The following is a 24,653-nucleotide window of genomic DNA, read 5'->3' on the forward strand; positions in this document are numbered from 1 at the left end:
GGGGGGGGGGGGTGGCTAGCCAATAAGGGGATCCTAACCCTTGACCTTAGTGTTATAAGGCACTCTAACCACTGAGTTAACCAGCCAGCTCTACCTTGTTCTATTAATTCGATCATTACTTAAGATTTTCAGAAGTTTCCAATGAGTCAGAAATTTTCTAATTCGTTTCAGAAAACAATATATTAAAGATCCAAGAAATAAAGATGTTTTAGCTAACTAAAACATCTCTGACTTTCATCTGTATAAAGCAAATTATAAAAAAATATAACAATAGTACAACAGCAGCTATATACTGAGTCCTCATATGACTAATAAATTGTACTATCTTGACCAAAACAATATTACTTTTATCAAACTTTATAGTTCCTAAATATTCTAATAAAATCACTTACTCTATATCTAACACCATGTAAGGATTAGATTGTTCTTTGTCTTGTTCACTGTCATAGAAGAGAATCTTCTTACTGCTTACAATCACATACTGTTAAAGAAGGGGAGGAAAAGAATCAAACAACGATTAAAGTTATTATATATCTTATTTATTGATTTTCTTTGAAAATGAATTCTATATTATCAATAAAAACGCATAAAATAACTAAGTTAAATAACTAAAAAGTACTTAATATATCTTTTTCAAAAGTCCTCCTTAAAATAACAATTAATTTTGTTTGTAGGTATTTTAAATAAGCAAATTGGGGGGGGCATAAAGTCAAATATTTTTTGGATTTATTTAGCTTTGGAATCCAACAGTATTAGTTACCTTATCAAAAATAAACATGACATTAATAATCATATTAATAGAGTTGGAAAGAAATAAATGGGTCTTTTTTCTTTTATCATATCCAGAATTGTTTTTCCACTGACACAGCAAAAGTACCAAGGTCAACAGGCTTATATTTTCCTAACACCAAAACTTGTTTTATTATTAACAAAATATGAAGGACAAAAAAATTTTTACAAAGATAAATAAAATCACATCTTTCCAAATCAGAAAGAATAAACAGTTTTGTGTCTAAAAGTTCTAGTTTTAAATATCCTGCAATTACAAAAGTGACATGGCTGGAGCTAACCAATCCCCCCAAAAAACATATTCAAAAGCACCAATTACCTTTTTAACCCATCCAAATTTCTTAGTGTTGTTTCGCACAGGCAATGAAAGCCATCCTCGGCTGGAGCTAACCAATCCCCCCAAAAAACATATTCAAAAGCACCAGTTACCTTTTTAACCCATCCAAATTTCTTAGTGTTGTTTCGCACAGGCAATGAAAGCCATCCTTCTAATCTTGATTCTATAAATAAACAAAGATATAAGGATAAATATTAACAATTCTCCTTAGACAATGAGGAATTTAATAAAATTTTAACATTAAAGTCACAAATCAAAAATGTCTTTCAGAATTTATCACTGCATATTTTTTACGATACAATAATAATGCAGGATCAGTAGAAGCAAGTTATGCAATGCAGAACAAAATCCAAATGTCCTGTTGACTAAGTTCATGCAAAAAAAAAAAAAAGGAAAGACAGGAAGGAAGCAGCAGCTCTCTATCCTCACTGGTATACCCACATTAGAAGAAGGCCTAACTATGGAAATAGTGCACATCTTCGAGAAGAAATTTTTTAAATAAGTATTTACAAGTTCAGAGAAAATGGATTTTTAGAATAGCTATATTAAAATGAAATACAATTGTATAAATTACAGGATCAAATTTGGTTAATGAATAGCAATATAACCAAAAGATTTCTAAACTACAAAATATCAAAATCAATAAAATTTTAGTTCAAACAAAGGAAAGTGTCTGAATCCTTAGAACTTGTTCTAATGACATTTGATCGGTATCTTTTAGTGAAATTAGTGAAACAGCATTTGGGGAGATTATTCTAATGGTAAAAGTAAATATAACTTATTTAACATCTACTATGTGTCAACTGTGCTAGATGCTTTACATAAATTCTCTTCAGTACTCACAACAACCCCAGAGAACAGAAATTATACCCCTAATTCAGATGAGACAACTCTCTGGTTTCTTCACTTAAACTATAAGCCTTTTCAGGGCAAGGATCAGGCCAAATTGCTTCATGTTATCTTTTAAGGCCTAGAACAATGTTGACTAGATAAGTACTCAACGAAAACCTAAATACATTGTCTGAAACTATTTGTGTGCTTTTTTGCACTGTCCCTTTTGATATGAAACCTCAGAAACAATTTCTTCTTGGCTGAAAATGGCTGAATGAGGCAGTAAAATCATACACTCTTCAGAAATATAATGTACTGCTCCACTTATTTTCAGCTGGCAAAATAAATGATCAATTATAGTAGAAATGCTATGTGAAAATGCCTTAAAAACAAATTCTTTGTTCATGCAGCACTTTATTTTTAACTGAGTCTAGAGCAACATGTTAGAGTTAGTGAATATTAGTTAACGTTACAAAGAATTTTCAAAAGGAATAAAATTAAGGGTAGTGAGAAAAACTCCAAAGATGAAAAGATTTTCAGGGTATCACCTGTACCATTAGGTTCCGATGAAATGGGTAAGTAAGGCAAAGATTCTTCTTCTGAGTCAGAATCAGAGTCAAGGAGCATGTGAGAACTGGAAGGCTTAGTGGCAATATTGAGAGAAGTAGAGGAACGCTGGTAGGTGAATGACATGGACTCCATAGAGTGTGACTGAGTGATATGAACTAAACACCCGACATAAAAGGAAGTAAGAATGCAGAAAGAAGACAAAATAAAATGAAAGCTTAAAAAGAGCGCTACAAGAATACATAGTTAATTTAAATAACTAAATATGTGGAGTTTTCTTTTGCATGTTTGCTTTTTATGAAAAATTTTGTTGAAAATCAATAAATAAGTTAAAAATGTTTTGAATTCCCCACTCCAAGGAGTAGGTTTCTCCTTAAGGAAATGACATTTTTCTTCAAGAACAAAGTCACAAAAGCAACTGATTTATATTTAAGACAAACGTAAGGGTTGAAAGCAAATCTGTACCTGGAAATCCATCATCTGCCTCAGCATCCCCTGGTCCACTGCCTATACTGGAACTATCCAGACCAATATGCAAGGCCTGGAGCTGTGACCGCAGCTGCTCAATGTCACTGTCTTTACTGTCCAGTGTCATCTGCAGTTCAATTCGAATCTGGCTCTCTTCAGCTATTTGCTACAAGAAATTAAATTAACTTGAATTCATTAGATACAATCTATCTCATAATTTTGCTTCTTGGTTCAATAATAATTATTAAGTAATAGAACTGTTCTATAACCAGTGAAATACACACAGACATTAAAATAATTCTACTTCTTAAAAAGAAGTCTTCAATACAGAGTCCAAAAAGTATTCTTACAGCCTGCATCTCATTGAGTTCTTTCTGGTACTTGATCATCTGTTGGGTCAATTTCTCACGTTCAGATTTGAGCTCCATATGAAGCTTTCTATTCTCCTTCTCCTTTCTCCGCACATCTGTGTCACTACCACGCTTGACAGGTTCTTTTCGATTCATGATCTCAGCCAACTTATTCACAGCCTTAAAAAAGTAAAAATAAGTACATGAATGAAATAAATTATACTGATGGATTCTCAGTCATTAACCAATACTACACTATACAACCACTAATAATCTCCTTCCCTATAAACAAAGCTATGAAGAAGCATTTCCTATATTATTTAAATAACACACCTCGTTTTTTACTCATCATCCTTCTCCATCCTACACTCTATCAGTTTTTCACTCTCAGGCTTTCTAAGAACTGTAATTGAAAATATTAACAGGTTTGATCTGATGTCATTTTCTACCACTTTGACTTCTGTGTTCCAAGAGAGACTTTAACATGCAGATATTTCTTTTATTCTGGAAGATGATTTTGCATTGGCATTACATTGTGAAAATACACCATATCCAACAAAAGAAAAGGGTATCTAGTACCCACACACATTTGTGCTATGCATATAACTGTGGGAGTTGGCAGAGGTATGCTAAATAAACACAATGCCTTTTCAAACTAACTGATTCTTTTCAAGCTGTCAGCAAATGGTCATTTCCCATAGTTCCTTAAAAGTAGAAAAATTTATTAGATAACAATAAAAAATTGAGAGGGAATGTAATTCCATATGGAAAAATTAAGAAAATCTTTAGTAGACATCGAATTGGACAATGTTAATTAAATCCAGCTTCTTCCAACCTGGCAAAAATCAGATAATGGTGACTGTTCACAAATATTAATATATTCAATGACTACTGCTTTCTTTTTTTGGGAGGGGTGGCTGGCCAAAACAGGGATCGAACCTGAGACATTGGCGTTATCAGCACCATGCTATAACCAACTGGGCTAACTGGTCAGACTCAATGACTACTGCTTTCAGTTGGTAATGCTATAAGTAAAATGTAAAAGAGCTAAACTAAAACAAAATTCGAAATTGAATTTACATTCTATTATACATACTTGAGTTTTGAGTGTTCTTTCTGTTAACAGCTGTTTCTCAAATTGCGCTTTAATAGCTGCTGCACTTATCTCTTCATCTTTCAACCTTGATAGTTCTGAAAGATGGAAAAATGTAAAAATTATATTAATAAGAACTGCAACTGATAAACATTAGGGATATTAAAAATAAACTTTATTCTTTGCTAATACATACGTTCTTGAGCATCCTTCAATTTGTTATTTAATTCTTCTTTTTCATTGGCAAGATTGGCAACATCACTAGTTAGTGTCCTATTAGTTTCTTCAAGCTAAGAAATGAAAATTGGGGGAAAAAATCACATCCCAATTTACAAAATTTGAGTTATCAAACAATAATTCAAATTGAAAACATCCTAGAATGTTGCTAAACCTCTTGTTTTTCTAAGTATATCTATCTCTAAACTTCTTGCCCCTGTGCTATCTTACCAAACTTCACCCTTGATAAAAAGTTTACTGACTATAAGAGACTTCATATGTACCCCCCCATGAAGCCAAAAATTTGCCCTTCGCTCATAAATCCTTAACAGTTTTTTTAAATGAGAAAAACATTTAATAAACTGGAAAAAGGAAATACAAAACCCTACATTCCAATCATACAGAATAAACAAACTTTAAAACGGTAATATTTCTTTCAGAACATTATTTCAAAATGAAAACTAAAATTTTACTGAAGTTAACAAATTCTATTCCCATTCTTCCTTTCTGAAGGAAGTTTTATTATAAATTACGTGTTCCATCTTTGTATACTGTCATTACATATACATGAAACAACATATAATGTGGTTTTATGCGATTTTAAATCATCCTGTATTTATCTTTCTGTTACTGTTTTCACTCAACATCTATTAAAGAATTAAACTGCTGATAAAGATATAATTAATTCAATTGAACAATAAAGTAGTTCCATCTTCCACCACATTTAATGTACCCATTCATTCATCTATTAACAAGACATTTGAGTTTTTGCTATTACAAATATTTATGCTGCTATAAGCACTGTGCCCACGCTTCTCTAGCATACTCATCTTAATGTGGACTTTCTTTGGACTGCATTTAAACATTTAAAATTTACTGGAAACTGCCATACTCAATTTACACTCCCCATAGTAGTAAATAAGAATGCCATTTTCCACACATTCTTCAAACACTTGGAATTGTCAGATACTGAATTTCTGCCAATGTGATGGATATGAAATGGTACTTCAAAGTTGTTTTATCCAGTCTTTTCCTGAAGAGTAGTGAAGTTAAGTATCTGCTTATAAAGGTAGGTTTTGTCTTTTGGCCACTTTTTGTTCTGAATTGTTTAACCTTTTCTCATAGAAGTACAGGTGTTCCACATATAGTCTAGATAATATATTGTTTAATAAATACATTGTGAATATCTTCTCCCTGTCATTTATTTATGTTGTCTTCTGTCCTACATAAGTTTTAGATTCTGTTCTAATAGCTTAAAATTTTTATTTATTTATTTTTTTTAAGCATGCCATTTTATTTTTTGTTTGTTTGTTTGTTTGTTTTTTGTCCTTTTTGTGACCAGTACGGGGATCGCGACCTTTGGTGCGGTGTCGCCCGCACCGTGCTCAGCCAGTGAGCGCACCGGCCATCCTTATATAGGATCCGAACCCGCAGCGGGAGCGCTGCTGCGCTCCCAAGCACTGCACTCTCCCGAGTGCGCCACAGGGCTGGCCCAAAAAATTTTTATTTTTCTTATTTAGGTCCATAAGATAGCTAGAATTTACTTTTATGTGTGATATGGTAAGGATCTCATTTTATTCCTTTCCACATAAAAATATAGTTATTCCAAAACCATTTGTTTTTTTTAGCATGCCATTTTATTTTTTGTTTGTTTGTTTGTTTGTTTTTTGTCCTTTTTGTGACCAGTACGGGGATCGTGACCTTTGGTGCGGTGTCGCCCGCACCGTGCTCAGCCAGTGAGCGCACCGGCCATCCTTATAATTTTTTTTAAGCATGCCATTTTATTTTTTGTTTGTTTGTTTGTTTGTTTTTTGTCCTTTTTGTGACCAGTACGGGGATCGCGACCTTTGGTGCGGTGTCGCCCGCACCGTGCTCAGCCAGTGAGCGCACCGGCCATCCTTATATAGGATCCGAACCCGCAGCGGGAGCGCTGCTGCGCTCCCAAGCACTGCACTCTCCCGAGTGCGCCACAGGGCTGGCCCAAAAAATTTTTATTTTTCTTATTTAGGTCCATAAGATAGCTAGAATTTACTTTTATGTGTGATATGGTAAGGATCTCATTTTATTCCTTTCCACATAAAAATATAGTTATTCCAAAACCATTTGTTGAATCTGTGTCCTTTCCTGCTGATTTGTGTACTGCCTCTTCCATCATATACCAAGTTCCTGTACATACATGAATCTATTTCTGGCCTATTTATTTCCACGGAATAAAAATGAATATCCTGTTCTAATACCATACTTTCCAAATACTGTAGCATTTCAACAGGTCTGGATAACTGATAAGGTAAACCCAATTACTTGTTATTGTACTTCACTTTGACATCTTTATTGCAATTTTTTCAACCAGCATGTGAGGATACTTCAAAAAGTTCATGGAAAAGTAGAATTAAAAAATAATCTATATCGGACAAAATAGACTTTAAAACAAAAAACAAAAAGAGGCCACTATATAATGATAAAAGGATCTATCCAGCTAGAAGACATAACAATCATAAATATATAGGCACCCAATACTGGAGCACCCAGATATATAAAACAAACACTCTTAGACCTAAAGAAAGAAACAGGCCCTTATACATAAACAGTGGGTGATCTGAACATCCCTCTCTCAGTATGGGACAGATCTTCCAGGCAACAAATAACAAAGAGACACAGGATTTAATCTACACCTTAGACCAAATGGACCTGGCAGAAATATACAAAACATTTTACCCAACAACAAAAGAACTTACTTTCTTCTCGTCAGTTCATGGAACATTCTCCAGGATAGACCATATATTAGGTCACAAATCTAGTCTCAGCTAATTTTTAAAAACTGAAATCATTCCAAGTATCTTTTCAGACCATAATGGACTAAAACTAGAAATTACTAATAAGCAAAACTCTGGAAACTATACAAATATACGGAAACTAAATAATAGGCTCCTGAATGTCCTTGGGTCCAAGAAGAAATTAAAGAGGAAATCAAAAAATTTCTTGAAACTAGTGAAAATAAAGATACATCATACCAAAACCTGTGGGATACTACAAAAGCAGTACTAAGAGGCAAATTTATTGCAATACAAGCTTACATCAAAATAATGGAGAGACTTCAAATAAAAGACCTAATACTATGACTCAAAGAACTTGAAAAACAACAATCCAAACCTAAAGGTTGTAAATGGAAAGAAATAATTAAGATCAGAGCAGAACTAAACGAAATAGAGACCCAAAACACAATAGAAAAGATCAATGAAACAAAAAGTTGTTTTTTTGAGAAGATAAATAAAATAGACAAACCATTAGCTAGGTTAACAAAAAAAAGATCCAAATAACAAAAATCAGAAATGAAAAGGCAGACATTACAAGTAATACCACAGAAATATGAAGAACCATTAGAGACTATTATAAACAACTGTATGACAATAAATATGAAAATCTGGAAGATATGGATAAGTTTCTAGACACATGCAAACTACAAAGACTGAACCAAGGAGAGAGAGAAAACCTGAACAGACCAATAACAAGCAATGAGATTGAAGCAGTAATTAGCAATCTTCCAACAAAGAAAAGTCCAGGTCCAGATGGCTTTACAGCTGAATTCTATCAAACTTTTAAAAAGGAGTTAATACCAATTCTCCTAAAACTATTCCAAAAAGTTGAAACAGAATCTATTCTCCCAAACTCATTCTATGAGGCCAACATAACTCTGATATCAAAACCAGATAGCCCTTACCGGTCATCTTTTTAAAAAAAACAAAAAAAACAAACAAAAAAAACCAGATAAAGACACAACAAAAAAGGAAAATTATAGGCCAAAATCCTTGAAGAAAATAGATGCGAAAATTCTCAACAAAATATTAGCAATCAGAATATAGCAACACATTAAAAAAATTATACACCATGATCAAGTGGGATTCATCCCAAGGATGCAAGGATGGTTCAATATACGAACGTCAATAAATGTGATAGATCACATCAATAAACTCAACGAAAAAGACCATATGATTATCTCAATAGATGCTGAAAAAGCATTTGAGAAAACTCAACATCCCTTCATGATAAAGACTCTCAACAAATTAGGTACAGAAGGAAAGTATCTCAACACAATAAAAGCCATTTATGACAAGCTTACCACCAGTATCATTCTGAATGGGGAAAATACTGAGGGCCTTTCCCTTAAGAACAGGAGCAAGACAAGGATGCCCACTCTCACCACTTCTACTTAACATAGTACTGGAGGTACTAGCCAGAGCAATCAGGCAAGAGAAAGAAATAAAGGGAATCTAGAAGGAAAAGACATCAAACTGTCTCTATTTGCAGATGACATGATACTATATATAGAAAAACCTAAAGACTATCAAAAAACTCCTAGAACTGGTTAATAACTTCAGTAATGTTACACAATACAAAATAAATGTCCCCAAATCAGTTGCATTTACATACTCAAATAATGAACTAACAGAAAGAGAAATAAAGTAAGCCCATTTACCATTGTCACGACAAAAATAAAATACCTAGGGATCAATTTAACCAACGAGGTGAAAGATCTCTACAATGAGAACTACAAACCACTTCTGAAAGAAATTAAAGAAGACGCAAAAAGATGGAAAGATATTCCATGTTCTTCAATTGGAAGAATTAACGTTGTGAAAATGTCTATACTACCCTCAAAGTGATCTACAGATTCTGTGAAATCCCCATCAAAATACCAATGACATTCTCCACAGAAATGGAAAAAACAATCTTAACTTTCATATGGAACAACAAAAGACCCCAAATAGCCAAAGCAATCCTGAGCAAAAAAAAATAAAGCCAGAGGCATAACACTACCTGACTTCAAATTATACTACAAAGCTATTGTAACTAAAACAGCATGGTACTGGTATAAAAGTAAACACTCAGACCAGTGGAGCAAAACTGAGAACCCAGCAATCACCCCTCAGGCTTACAGCCATCTGTTATTGGACAAAGGCAACGAAAATCTACATTAGGGAAAAGACTGCCTCTTCAACAAGTGGTGCTGGCAAAGTTGGATATCCATATGCAGAAGAATGAAACTAGATATGCACCTCTCACCATATACTAAAAAAATGGATCAAAGACTTAAGTATAAGACCTGAAACTGTAAAGTTATTAAAAGAAAATATAGGTGAAACACTTTAGGAACTAAGTTTGGGCACAGACTTTATGAACATGAGCCCAAAAGCACAAGCAGAAAAAGAAAAAATAAACAAATGGGACTATATCAAGCTAAAAATGTTCTGCACAGCAAAGGAAACAATCAACAGAGTGAAATGACAACCTACAGAGTGGGAGAAAATTTTTGCTCACTATGCATCCAACAAGCGATTAATACCTATAATATATAAGGAACTCCAGCAATTACACAGTAAAAAACACAAATAACCCAATTAAAAAATGGGCAAAGGAACTGAATAGACATTTTTCAAAGGAAGACATACAAATGGCCAACAGGTACACGAAAAAATGCTCAACATCACTAGTCATCAGGGAAATGCAAATTAAAATCACACTGAGATACCACCTCACCCAAGTTAGACTGGCTATAATCAAAAAGACAGTGAATAACAAATGCTGGTGAGGGTATGAAGAGAAGGGAACTCTCCTGCACTGTTGGTGGGACTGTAAATTAGTACAACCACTATGGAAAACAGTATGGAGGTTTCTCAAACAACTACAGACAGATCTTCCATACGATCCAGCAATCCCACTCCTGGCTATATACTCAGAGGAATGGATATCATCATGTCGAAGGGATACCTGCACTCCCACGTTGATCGCAACTCTGTTTACAATAGCCAAGACATGGAACCAACTTAAAAGTCCATCGATGGATGACTGGATAAGGAAACTGTGGTATATATACATCATGGACTACTACTCTGCCATAAAAAGGAATGAAATTCTCCCATTTGCAACAACAGGGATGAGCCTGGAGAAACTTATGTTGACTGAAATAAGCACAGCACAAAAGGATAAATAACACATGTACTCACTCATAAGTGGGAGCTAAGAGAGAAAGAACGAAGGAAAGAAAGACCACAGTGGTGCTTTGGACTTGCAGAGGGAGAGAACGTACCTTGGGATACAGAGGGAGGGGGAGGGAGGTTGGGGATAATTGGGTGGGGGACATGGGGTACAAACGTAATTTGTGGTAATGCACATGCTGCCAGTATGGATCTGGCCTTCACATCTTGGGCATGAGGGGTGATAATCAGCTTTGTATCTCATGAATATTCATAAATTAAAAAAAAATCTTTCCATGAACTTTTTGAGTATTCTCGTATAATGGATTGTCTTCATGATAGTTTCAAGACTCTTTTGAACTATGCTCTGTTTTTTTTTTATAAAAGGCTTAGATTATTTTCTACCTTTGGTATTCTCCCTTTCACTTCAGTCCTTTAACTTTGAAATTACCAATAGGTGAAGTCACTGGAAGTAGTTCTTAACAAAGCCTCTCTCTGCCAAACAACATTGAGAAGTCGATGGTAGACTGGATTAAAAATCTTGTAGCCAGCATATATAATTTTTCATTTAGATCTACAATACTGTCGTAGTGCTTCTAAAGATTTATAATGTAGTAATTAAATTATAATCCAAAGAAGTACCAAGAATTTTACTTACAGATGCAATTGTAGCATCTTTTTCAGTAAGTTCCTGTTTGTGTCTAGCCATCATCTCTTTGATCTCCAGCTCTTTCATGATTTTCTCTTTTTCCAAATCAGAATATTGTTCTTCAGCAATTGAACGAGCCAGCTGCTCAGAATCTGCCTTGGTCAAGGTGATCTCCAGTTGGGCAGCCAAGGAGTCCCTACATTTTAGAGAAATATTATTTTAATGTTCAATTTTCACTATGAAGTCAAAGTTTCTGTCTAATTCACTTCAACAACAAATTTTTATTTGCTGAACACCAAGCACTGTTCTAGGAGCAGAGTATATACAGCTGTGAACAAAACAGACAAGGGTCTTGGCTTTACCTTTCATCCTGTAATTCCTGTTTCTTCTGCTGCAATTCTTTACAAAGTTTGGTCTTTTCTTCACATTCTTCTTTAAGTTCCCTAACTTGTGTTTTGTAGAGGGTCTAAACAGCAAAATATAACAGAAATGTATATCACCGTCATCAGGAATATAATTCATACATTCAAAACCTATCCAGACAAAAGTTGAACACATACAAATATTTTCTTACTGCTGAGCTCGTGAAAAAATTAATAATTTAATAAGCTTTCATATTCTGTAGTCGTCAGTTGATTAACTAATAGAAGTTCAACTAAAATAATTTAGAAGCATAATCTTTATCTGGATATCATAGTGATATTTCTCATTAAATGGCATACATTGGTAGGATGAATGAAGAGGCAAGGAAAAACATTACTAATTTAAAGAAAGATTTTGTTGGCTTAAATAAATTGAACAGAGGTGACAGTTTCTACATATTTAGAAACTGATCTCAAGAAAGTACAAATGTTAAAATGACAGTTTGATTACAATTTTATTTCTTTCATTATGAAAATATACTCATCCTTAAAAGCAATGCTTTTAATCAGCTTCATAGGGTATGGTGGTATGTGCTCAGGATTATCTTTCCAGCAATGATAATGGATTTCTGTGAAATTATCTATATTCTTTTGTCCAACTGCTTTTTGTATGAGTTGTGTGGTGTAAAACATACTACCCAAAACACCATCTGGTGTTTGCTATAAGAATCATTTTCCTGGTTCTGCAGCAGCAAGAATCCAAAAAAAAAAATCTACAAATACAGCAATCAAATTAATTAAGCCTGGAACTTACTGAGAAATACTGTTCTGCTTCAAGCTGATCTTGTAGTTCTTTCATTTGCCCATCTGCATCCTGACGTTCTCTATGAGGACATTGAATCAAAGGTTTAAATAAATTACATGCATTATAAACCAGTAACTCTTGAAATATGGTCTGGGGAACGCCTGGGGGTCCCTGAGGCCCTTTCAGAGAATCCATGAGATCAAAACATTTTCATAATAATACTGAGCATCATTGCTTTTTTCAACTCTCATCCCCTCACTAGTGTGTATGAACTTTTCCTGAGGCTACATGACACCATGATGCCATCACTCCTACAGGTATGCTTGTATGTTCTTGGGTTTTAAAATCTTCTCAGTTTTAATTTCTAACACAACAAATACTATTAGATATAACTCACATAAACAAAAAAATTATTGAGGGTTCCAAAGAGTTTAAGAGTATAAAGGGGTTCTGGGAGTAAATAGTGTTATACTAAATCAACATTGAATTACACATTCCCATACATACACTGGGATCAGCCATTTATGTCAACCAAGTAGAATTCAAAGAGTACCTGGAAACTAGTTATCTTAGGGTGAGTGGAGAAAGAGGGGTGATAATCAGCTTTGTATCTCATGAATATTCATGCCTTTTTTTCACGTTATTTGTTGGATCCTTTCAATCTAAAGACTTTTCCTCCTTCAGCTATGGGAAATTCTTCTCTATTTAATTTCTTTAATAATTTCCTCCCCTTAGTTTTACTTCTCCTTGGATTTTCTATTAGTATGGTGCTAGAACCTGTGGAAGAGTTTCTCTGTGTCTTACCTATTCCTCTCTTATCTTCCACGTTATTCCCTCTTGTTCTACTCTTTGTGAAATTTCTATGACTTTTTCTTCAAATGTTTGTAATAAATTTATATTGACAGTAATTTTTAGTCTTCTTTCCTTTTCTGGCTGTCCTTTTTACATTACATCAGGTTCTCAATTAATGGAATCTTTTGATGAGTACTAATTTGTAACCAGTGGGTTTTTATAGTGCTTTTGTTTTTATAGAACGTTAGAGGTTTGCCTCTACTCCTTTATATATATATATATGTTTCCGCTGGGGGCACTTTTCCTTTTTCTCTGTCATAGTTTTCCTCTTTCATTTTGCAGGTTTTCTTCAAACAATACTTGGTTATTTATTTACAAAGGAGGTGAGAGAAATTTTAATTTCTTTGCATGTGGGAGGATTTTTCTAACTGGCAAACTTCAGTTTAAGATGAGAGGCTTAAGATGATAAGTATGCTAATTATTCAGATTTGACTATTATACATTATATACATGTACCCAAATGTCACACTGTACCCCATAAATATGTACAATTATTATGGGTCAGAATTTCTTAAGTTTAAAACAGAGTTAAAGCCCAGGGGAAGGGGGTGTGTGTGAGAGGATTAAAAAGCCAGCATTAAAGGAGGGGGACCCCTACATGCCAGAATGAGGAAGTCTTTTTCTCTGGTCTGCTGAGCCCGTCCTAGCTGTTCTAATTATCCCCAGAGGTTGTGTGTGCTCCATTTCTTTAGAGGAAAATGCTCTGAGGAACCCTAGTGCTGAGAGTGCCTGACTGCAGACATTTCTGCAAGGATAGACATTTCTGCAAGGAGTGGTGGTAGAGTATGATTAGCAGATTGTTTCATTTACAGTGTCACATCTTAAACCAGGCCTTCAAGGTATTTGCTTTGAAAACTGAACTGGTTTTTTCCTAATCTACATCCAACTTCATATATACTCCTAGCCTCATATATAATCCTTGCTTCCTTTGCTCACTTCATTAGTCACAAGGCTTCCATCCACTCATTCTTGGGGGCCTATACATTTTTAAAACTCCTCTTTGAAGGAAGAGGAGATATACATGTTGACCAATTTTAAATGAAGCCTGTGTAGCACTTCATATGTAAATTCCCATCACACATATTATTTTTTCACACTGTATTCTAATTATTTATGTACCCATTTTACCTCCCCCTAATGAATGCTAGTAAGCTTCTCAAGGGTAGGAAAAGTACTTGATTAATCTTCGTGTCTCCCAGAATGACTATTACAATGCCTTACACATAATAAGGATGTAATCGTTCATGCAACATTTACTGAGGATATACTATGTACAAGCCATTAACCAAAGATTGGGAGAACAAAATATAAATAAATGTTTGCACTTCAATAAACTCACAGCTAGTATGTGGTTATGACAGCAAACATGGATGTCTTTGGGGAGGAGTGGTTAGGAAAAAAAGGATTAAGAAACAACAGAACCATGTGAACTTATAAAGAAAATAAGAGGCATATATACTAAGTACCATAAATTAGTTATAAACAAAGTGTTATGAGAATAAGGAAGGAAATACAATCCAGATGATTAACTAGCCCTTGCATTCACATAAACTGCTGTTAGAATAGATACTATGGAAAGCATTCAGTCAAGTGGAATGCTCCTGCCCAAAGCTGGGCCAATGAGTTCCATACTGAATACAATCCAGATGATTAACTAGCCCTTGCATTCACATAAACTGCTGTTAGAATGGAAAGCATTCAGTCAAGTGGAATGCTCCTGCCCAAAGCTGGGCCAATGAGTTCCATACTAAGACTTGGAGTGCTTTCTGAACTTGTGATCTAATAAAGTTGAATCAGGGTCTCTCCAAGTAAATGATGCTATACGACCTATCACTAGAGCTATCAATGGACAAGTTTTCTGTTAAATGGAAAAAGCTGGCCTAAAATGAGAGAGAAGAATAAAGCTAATATACAGAAAAACAAAGATAAGATGAAGATGTCTGAATATCGTTCCAATTTCTAGTTTCAATTTTAAAAGTTGAAATCTCATGAAGTTTAAGAGTCTATGCTTACCCTGGCAATAAACAGATCAGCAAAAAGAACAAAGCCTATTTGAATATTCTGGCCACCCTTTCCTAGATAGTGTCAATCTTACTGACCTGTCATAGGTATGTAAAACCCAGGCAATTAGCAATGATGATGATAGTAGAGTAGTGGTCATAGTTGTAGCAGTAGTAACAGTAATAGTTGCAGTATTAATAGTTTCTACCATTTATTGTGTGCTATGAGTTTTAAATAAATCATTGTTATCCTTTACAAGATCCCTAACAAGCAAGTTATTACTGCCTCCTTTCACAGGTGTGATAAAAGGCTCAGGTTAAATATTTTGCTCAGTGTTGGTCAGCTAGTAAGTGATGGAACTCACTCACATCTCAGTCTGGCTGGCTCCAAAGCCTATGTTCTTTCCACTCTATCACACTGTCTCTTATCAAATAACTGGGATCCAGTATGACCTTTGGCCATGACTGGAAAGAAGTAATTCTACCACTAATAGAATGAATGGGATAAACTTTAACAGTATATTTACTGTCTACTTTTTAAGTACTTTAATAATATGTTTTCCATTTGCTAAGTAAATTAAGTATAGCACTACAGTATATCCTATAAAATGGCTAAAAATTTACATGGTATTTGCTTAATAATCAAACATGTCCAAGTCCTAGAAACTAAAGGAACAACAGGCATATGAAAAATAAACTTGAGGAACAATCCCGAGGGAAAATCTTAAGAGCGTGGAGTAAAAATCCCAGATATTTTCTTCTGCTCCAACACCAATACTTTCCCTTATCATAATATCATAATTAGGTAGCAGTAGTAAAAAACTGTTGGGGAAGCCAATACCATCTTGTCGAAGGACAACAGTGGCACTCAACACATCACTTATAGAAAAAGAAAGAAAAAATGTGGTCAAGAAAGTAAACTGTCAAAAGAAAATCCCCAGATAAATTGAAATTAAGGTAATTTACATGTGGATGACTGTGCATATTAAAACTTTGTCTCAACCAATTTAACTTACTTTCGAAGTTCGGCATTTTGTTTTTCCAAGCTCATTTTCATTTCCATGAGATGATTATTCTCTTGTTTTAACTGCTTTTCTGACATTTTTAGTGTGTTAACTTGCTGTGTTTGCATCTTCAAGTCATTTTGTGTAAGACAGCGCTTCTGAGTTTCCTGCTCTATTTTTAATGTCAAGTTTCTAACCTAAAAAATAAATTGTGTACTTGGTACATGAGTAAATTATTTTAATTTTTGTTATCAATGAAGCTGGCAGCAAAAGTGACATATAATAGACTTTGCCCTTAGGCAGTTAATACATTTCACAGTTAGCTATTTTTTGTATTTCTAAGAATGTTACAAATGTATTTTCAAATATACAAATATTTTATAAAATACAAATATATGATCTTTAAAGTAAAAATAACTTTAAAATTTTTAAATTATGATTCATTTAGTATATCATTGTAATTCAGTAAAACTAACATGTTGTCAAATATTATTTTGCAAGAAAATTTTTAAAATTATGAAGCCATCATTAAACCTTTACAAATAAACCTAGGTTATTATTAATTCATTAAATATTTTATTATTATTTATCAGTAAACTTCATACTTACATCCTCATTTAGCACATCTTTCTGTTTAAGGAGCTCATTTACTTTCTGCTGTGACTGTTTAAGGTCACAGTCTAATATAGAGCATCTTTTCTCAGCTTCCAGTAACAGGTTCTCTACTTTCTGTTTTAAAGTCCTTTCCTCCAAGAGCTTCTTCTCCATTTCTGTCACAATAAAATGAACACAATCACGAACTTACAAATAAAAGAAGCATATCAAATATGTGAAACAGTAATAATAAAAATTGCAGAAAATGATGCTGCCTTTTATTTTTATTAATTTCCAATTTAATATTTATCACTCCTCTCTATGTCAAGAATCTCATGCTTGAAAATTAGGAGTTTCATTTGCAGGGTACAAAATATAACACACTCAGCAATATTACATCTATTCTAATGGAAGGAAGATAATTCTGCCTTTATTTATGGTTCTATAAGCTGCTTACATCTTTAAATAAAGATTTAGAAATTTTTTCTGCTACTGTGTCTCTCATTATTATTTTTTTCATCTTAAAACATTCCAGGTAGATTCTATGAACTCCATGACTCTCCATCTTAATGTATTACTACTATGCAGATGTTGAAAAGTATGTTTTAGGAAGGTGTTAAAGGATAGGACTGTGGAAGCAAATTTCCTGAGTTTAAATTATTTGACCAGGCAAATTAATTAACCTCTCTGGGCCTCAGTTTCCTTATCTCTAGAATGGGGATAATAGCACCTTCCCTCCTAGAGATGTTATGAAGATTTTGAGTTAATACTCGAAAAGTGCACCACTTAAATGCTGCCCGGCATATGGCAAGCACTTGGTAAGTGATAATTATTTAAGGAGAATTTTTAAATAAACTATGAAAATGCTCACATTGTTTTTTAAAAGAAGAAAAGCCAAACTGTATAGAAAATGGAGAAAATATGCAAAATACTATGCCAATTAGTAGGATTATGTGAAATCTTTCCTTGTTTCTTTTATACTTTCCTGTATTTTCTAAACAATGTGCAATAATCTTTTAATTTGTTTTATTAATCAGAAAGGGCTTTTAAAAGCCTTCTTCCATCTCCAAGAGAAGCGCAGGCAGAGTTTAAGTCTTACCAAGTGATGTCAATATTAAACATAAATTATTACAGTTAAAGGATTATCTTTTGATATACTTAGTTGTAATTCAGGGCAAATCCAAGATTCTCCTGCTTCTTCACATCTAATGCTCTACATCTAATTATCATCCATTATAAAGTTACGTTAGGTAAAAATTAAACCTATAAATTTTCAGTTTTTAATGAATAGTCTTCAAAAGCATGGAAGAAAATGAAACATGCTTCATGTAGCGCTAATAAAAGCTAGCATTCCTAAGCACTTTCACGCACTTGATTTGCACAACCTAATGATACTGCTATTGTCTCTTTATAGGAAGCAAGGCACAGAAAGTTTCAGTAACTAAACAAGGTCACTATGGCTAGTAATTACTTAGTAAGCTATGTTCTTAATCCAAGGAGGCAATGGCATGCAGCAGAAAGACCAAAGGCTTTAGACCCAGATTGGAATAGCATGTATAATATTTAACAGTTTTGTATACTCACATGGAAAATACAGAAGTCATCATGTATCCTATATCAGAGTTCTAAGTAACAGTTTGACAAAATGGTAGTTATAGTATACTGAATCGGTTCATTTTCCTCAGTTCAGAGAATAACCAATTTACAAATGTACTCATTTTTAAAAAGTTACCATAATGTAGGCACAAAGAATAGAAAGAGGCACAAGGGAACTTACTGAGGTGATGAAAATATACTATGTCTTGTTTTGGGTGGTATTTATACGAGTGTATCACAAATGCCAAAAACATTTACAATTTATTACACATAAATTATATCACAGACAAGGAAACACGGCCAACTAGCTTCCTCTCTTCCAATAGATTTTTCTAAATAAGGCACTCATTTCATTTCTTATCATCCTGAATTTCTGCCATAAACTAAACTGATTTTAATAAGAAAATCTACAATTTTAATTACATGCAATAATTAAAAGGCTATTTTTTGATAAGTTATTCATAAATGTTATGCTTCAATCTGAAATGAAATTTCTGTTCAAGAGTTTTAAGACTTTCACAAGAATAAAAGTACTGATTTCCTTTGGAATTTCAAATCCATCATAATTATAAATAGTCAGTTTGGAAAACAAGGAATTATCCTAAGACAATTCCAAGATAAAGCCTGGTTTTTGGAAAAGTTAACTTTGTTATCTATTATTACTAAATGGCTTTGACCAAATCTGGCTAAGTATCTTTATGCCACAGTTCAAAATATTCAGTGAAATTATATTCCAGTTAGGCCGACTATTGTTTTTAAATCTTTGTTGTATAAATTGGCAAGAATTTTCTAATGTAAGTTGGTGAAATGTCAAACTATAATAAATATTACAAAAAAAGAACATATCCCCCCAAATCTCAGCAGACATATCTAAATCTTCACACTCTGTATCCCTATTACTATTACTGGTACCACTGAAATATTAATTTCTCTCTGATCTAAAAATTTGGTCACATAATTTTGTGTTTGGATCTTACTATCTTAGAAACGATTATTGTAATGATGCAATGGAAAAAAACATATACGCAAAGCTTCCCTAACAGTTCCTCTCCTCAAGTTCCCAATATTCGGCAATGAAATATAAACAAATACTTTTCAAAACCAAAGCATTCTTAGGAAAATGCTGCTGGACAACCTTCTTTTAAAAATGCATACCTTTCGGGCTGGCCCGGTGGCGCACTGGGTAGAGTGCAGCACTTGGGAGTGCAGTGGCGCTCCCGCCGAGGGTTTGGATCCCATATAGAGACTGGTCCGCTCACTGGTTGAGCGTGGTGCGGGCGCGACACTGAGGGTTGCGATCCCGTTACCGGTCACGAAAAAAGACAAGAGGAAAAAAAAAATGCATACCTTTCATGGCTTCTGATTTAGCTTCTTCAATGGATTCATAGATCTTATTTTTATCGGCTAGTCTTGTTTTTGTAGCCTTGTGTTCAGCTTCTTCTTGTTCTAAGCTCTGCTGTATAACTTTCAGTTGGTATGTCATATCTATTTCCATGTTGCTCTTTTCCTATTAAAGATTTTAAATGGCAACTATCAACAACAAACACTGACTCACAATTTCAAAAACTTGCAAAACTCTTTTCTAACAGGTTTAATGAAAATGTTCAATGTTTCCCCTCCACTCATTATCCAAACTTCTTATGATAATAATCTATGTACTCTATCTCTTCTCTGTACCCCTCCTTCCACACCTCCACTACACTGTTTTGAGCTCTGTATTTACATTGCTTAATCTCAGTAAAGCGACCAATGCTATTCTCACTATCAAATTCACAACACTCTTCAGTCTTTATCTTATTTGAAATCACTGCCACCTCTGAGGCCATCCCTTGACATTTCTGACACTGTGCTTACTTGGTTCTCCCCATTCTGCTCTCATCTTTACTGTTGCTCCTAAGTTTTCTCAGCTGCCCCCTTAAATGTTGGTGTTCTTTGGAGGTGGCGGTCTTTAGCCAAATGCTTCCTCTCTTCCTATATCATTATTTCTTAAATTCTTAAAACATACTTAATATTTCCCTTTGCTATAAATTAAAAATAATATCAAGATCCCCTACCATTCACCTGTACTCCCCACATAGGGGACTTGTTTTAAGTTGAGAATCCTTGATAATAGAAATCAGTCTATTTTCTATACATACCCCAAACATTTTCTAACTCTTGATTTCTATAGCTCATATCATAAATATGAAACAGGTATTTCTTTTTTTAAATAATTTTTTTAATACTAAAATGATTTTCAAACTACAAAATCCACCAACAGAGTAATCTACTCTGCCCTGAAAAATCGTTCTTTTCCCAGATGGGCTCCTCTACTCACATGGCTTCAGCACTTACATACTGATGATTCTCAAATATTTCTAGCTTCTATTACCATAGCACACTGCCTTGCAGACATTCTAATTTGGCTGTCCCACAGGCACCTCAAACTTAAGAGGACTAAAATGGATTTATCACTGTCTGCTATTAATGAGCTATTTTTCCTTTATCAATTAATGGCACCACTATACAGCTTGTCTCAAACTACAAACCTGGGACTGATCTTTAACTACTACTCACATGCCACATCTAATCAATTACTAAGTGCTGTGAAATATTCCTCCCCCAAATATTTCTGAGTCATTCCTGTTTTCCATCCTTTTAACAAATGCACTAATTAAGTTTCCAATATCCCTTATCTGAATTACTGAAAAAGTCTTCTGATAAGTCTAGTCTTGTCCTCCTCAAATCTATTCTCCATGTAGTACATAGTGATCTATCTTAAATGTATCTCTAATAAGGTCATCCAATTTAAAGCTCTTCAGTGGCTAGCCCATTATTTAAAGACTATATTATAAGCTTAACAGAGTATTCAAAATTCTGCATGATCTAGCTAATGCTTAGCTCTGTAACCTTACTCTGGTTAGTGAATTCCTCACACTCTTACATAAGGACCATGTTACGTCTTCAGGCCAATTTCGGTCTGATGTCTATTTTTTTAAAAATTTCATAAGACATAGCCACACACGTTCTTTTACAAACTGCCACAGGACTGAGTAGTTATAACAGGAAACCATATGGCCCACAAAACCTAAAATATTTATTATCTTGCCCTTAAAAGATTAAAGTTTGCTGACCCCTTCTCTATGCTCCAGAAATATTGAACAGTTTGTAATTAAATAAACAATAGCTTCTTTATTTTCTATCCTCTATGCCTTTGCTCCTGCTGTCTTCCCCAACTTTACACATGCCTTTATCTTGCCAACCTATTCTGCCCTGTCAGATTAGGGATTCATACTATACATCAATATATATATCCTGCCCATATCTCTATCATTCCATTTACCACACTACATTAGAATTACCTGTGTGCTTCATTATTACTTAAAAATGACCCATTAGACTGTGATATTATTAAAGGCAAGGACTGTACCCTCATACTTCTACCACATATGACACACTAAATACTTAAACAAATGAATAAAGAAGTAAATGAAAATAAAACATTAACTACACAAATCCCAGAAATCACCCCTGGCTTATAGTACTTTTAAAGAAAAACTCAGTAAATGACAAAAGTTGTGATGACTTTATATCATGTCATTTTTAAGACATGTTATGAGACAAAATCTGAGTATTACTTGGATCCCTAGAGAGAAGTATCCTCATTACACACATTCCAGACAGTCCCTTCCTTCATGAGCATCCACACAACCAAGTAAATATAAAAGAACCCATGAGCATATGGAAATATTTGGAAATATTCCAGTTAGTGATTTTCCTAATTTTGGAATAACTTTTCTAATCTGAAATTCTGCCATTTTCTTACACAAAAAATATAAAGCTTATTAACATGTTTTACCTTTTCCAAATCAGTAAATCTCTCCTGTAGCTGTCTCTTCTCCAGCTCTACTTTTGTTAACAAGATTTTGCCATTCTTTAAGTCTTCTTCCAGGCCAGATATTCTACCTAAAAATTGCAACATTTTTCAAAACAATAAATCTACAAAGTGTATACATTCAGTTAAGAGTAAAAAATTTAGAAGCCCCTTAATATTTTGGAGCTGTCATTTATTTGTAAGCAGGAGTTTTACACTTGTTGGTATAGGGCTTCACAGTTAATTTAACTAGAACCCAATCTACCACCTGAGGAGTTTGATACTTAAAATCATACTATTTGAAAGTAAATCTTTAGTTTATAAACTTTTATATCAATGTATTTCTAATATTCTAACTTTATACAAGAGTAGTAAATTCAGAAATGTGTTACTCCAGGACATTATCCATCATTTAAAGTTAATTCCAAAATATAAATCATCAAGATTGATTCAAGTGTAATCTCTACTTTATTACCTTGTAAATCATTAATTATCTCTGATCCATGGGTACGATCCCTCCTTTCAGATTCTAGAGCTGACTGAAGATTGATAAATTCCTTTTCAAGTTTTAACCTGGCAGTCTCCAGAAGGCAGTTTTTATCTTGAAGATCTCTATTGTTAGATTCCAGCTGCTGGATCTGTTTTGAGCTTTCTGCCTGGGTTTTTCTTAAGCGGGCTGCAGTATCAGATTCTGTTCGCAGCAAAGCATTCATTTCATCCAACTGTTATTTCCATTTAAAATCAAACAAACAACAATAAAAACTATAAACAAATAAACACAGTGTATATAATGAAAATACATCAATTTATTACCCCATTATAAACTATTTAAAATAAACAAAAACCGGAAAACATTTTCACTAAGGATTTCCCTCTAAAATTAGAAGCAAAGGCCTTCTGCACCACTGTCAATTAAAACCGTTAATAGGCAGTCATAAATAAAACTCAATATCCTCATTACAAATTAAGATCAACCTACTTGTCTCTGAAGGTGATTCACTTTCTCGGTGGATATTTGAGAGTTTTGATTTCTTTTTTTCAAATCTTCAAGTTGATCTTTTAAGCTGTTAACTGTAATAAAAAGCATTTCAGTGGCAAGCTTTAAAACAACACATACACAAACTTAATTTTTTCCTTGATAAGCATTTAATATTCTATAGCACAAACCATCATTTTCCAAATTTCGTTTCTTGTCTGCTTCCTGATCAGCTTTCCGCTGATATTCTGCATTTTTGTGCTGAAGAAGGGCCTTTTCTCTTTCTAATTGTCTTAATGCAGATTCCACATTTTTCCTTAAGGTAATCTGAAATAATGCTTAAAGTTATTATCAAAAGCAAGTATGTATAAAATTCAAATCATAACAAAAATAGTTCAGATATTTCAAAAATACAAAAAAGATCTCAAAAAAAAAGCTATCGCTATTTTTTTGTTGTTGTTAAAACTATAATGATGTTTTCCATGTTTGTAAAAGCTGCACACTATTCTCTTTTTTGCTTTTGGCAGCTGGCCAGTAAGGTGATCCGAACCCTTGACCTTGGTTTTTATCAACACAGTGCTCTAACCAACTGAACTAACTGACAAACTTTCTATAACTTTCCATCATCAATACCGAACCATCACTATTTAATACTAACTATGGGCTGCTCTAAAATGTTAAGAATAGCAATTAAAAAGGTCACTTTCTGTTTTTAAACCATGTCACTAAACACAACACAAATGAAATTTTTTTATTGAAATATCTACACATCCTAAATTAACTCAGTTTGTAAAAACATATCAGAGTGAAACTTATTATAATATGATTAACCTATAATTTTAGCCCTGCCCACTAATGCTACAAAGTTGGTTTTACTATATATCAAGATATATATTACCAGGATACTAAGAGAACTCTGTAGGTAAAAGTCAGACCTACATTTCCTAACAAAAATGTTAACAGAAGCACAAGACAACTTTACCTCTTCTTCTAGCTCCTTTACTGTTTTCTCAAGGCGAGTATTAATAGATCTAAAAGAATTTGAAAAAGAAACAGTAAATAAAATAAATCTCCTAATTTACATTAAAACATAGTCTATAAATTTAAAAAATAATTATATAATTTCTTTGCAGGTCTCTTTTGTTAGTATAATGTTTAAATTTAATTTTTTTTTTTACTTTTTTGGGAGCTAACTATACTCGTAATGGGATGTTTCTCATATTTGGCCAGCATTTCTAAGCTTTTATACCACAGGGTTTTCAGGTCTTTTTTTTTTTTTTTTTTTTTTTTTTGTTTTTTTCCATGTCCGGCAACGGATCCCAACCCTCCGTGTTGCCCC

The 24,653-nt window shown here is 33.7% G+C and overlaps 1 protein-coding gene across 1 annotated transcript in view; it reads right to left on the reverse strand.

The window, feature by feature from the left end:
* ROCK2 (Rho-associated, coiled-coil containing protein kinase 2) overlaps positions 1-24,653 on the reverse strand; it is a 169,228-nt gene that overhangs the window by 20,161 nt on the left and 124,414 nt on the right. Inside the window, exons 13-29 of the mRNA XM_008572959.1 lie at positions 24,297-24,345; positions 23,506-23,641; positions 23,318-23,409; positions 22,814-23,060; positions 22,324-22,430; positions 19,833-19,992; positions 16,905-17,065; positions 16,308-16,492; positions 12,449-12,518; positions 11,635-11,738; positions 11,282-11,468; positions 4,632-4,725; positions 4,439-4,533; positions 3,343-3,522; positions 2,990-3,158; positions 1,219-1,289; positions 393-481 (exon numbers count right to left, since the gene is read on the reverse strand). Of these exons, the coding sequence (XP_008571181.1) occupies positions 393-481; positions 1,219-1,289; positions 2,990-3,158; positions 3,343-3,522; positions 4,439-4,533; positions 4,632-4,725; positions 11,282-11,468; positions 11,635-11,738; positions 12,449-12,518; positions 16,308-16,492; positions 16,905-17,065; positions 19,833-19,992; positions 22,324-22,430; positions 22,814-23,060; positions 23,318-23,409; positions 23,506-23,641; positions 24,297-24,345 (2,196 nt within the window). The remainder of the gene's footprint in view (positions 1-392; positions 482-1,218; positions 1,290-2,989; positions 3,159-3,342; positions 3,523-4,438; positions 4,534-4,631; positions 4,726-11,281; positions 11,469-11,634; positions 11,739-12,448; positions 12,519-16,307; positions 16,493-16,904; positions 17,066-19,832; positions 19,993-22,323; positions 22,431-22,813; positions 23,061-23,317; positions 23,410-23,505; positions 23,642-24,296; positions 24,346-24,653) is intronic.

The sequence above is a fragment of the Galeopterus variegatus genome, unplaced genomic scaffold, assembly GCF_000696425.1.
Source record: "Galeopterus variegatus unplaced genomic scaffold, G_variegatus-3.0.2 Scaffold853, whole genome shotgun sequence".
Taxonomy (NCBI): domain Eukaryota; kingdom Metazoa; phylum Chordata; class Mammalia; order Dermoptera; family Cynocephalidae; genus Galeopterus; species Galeopterus variegatus.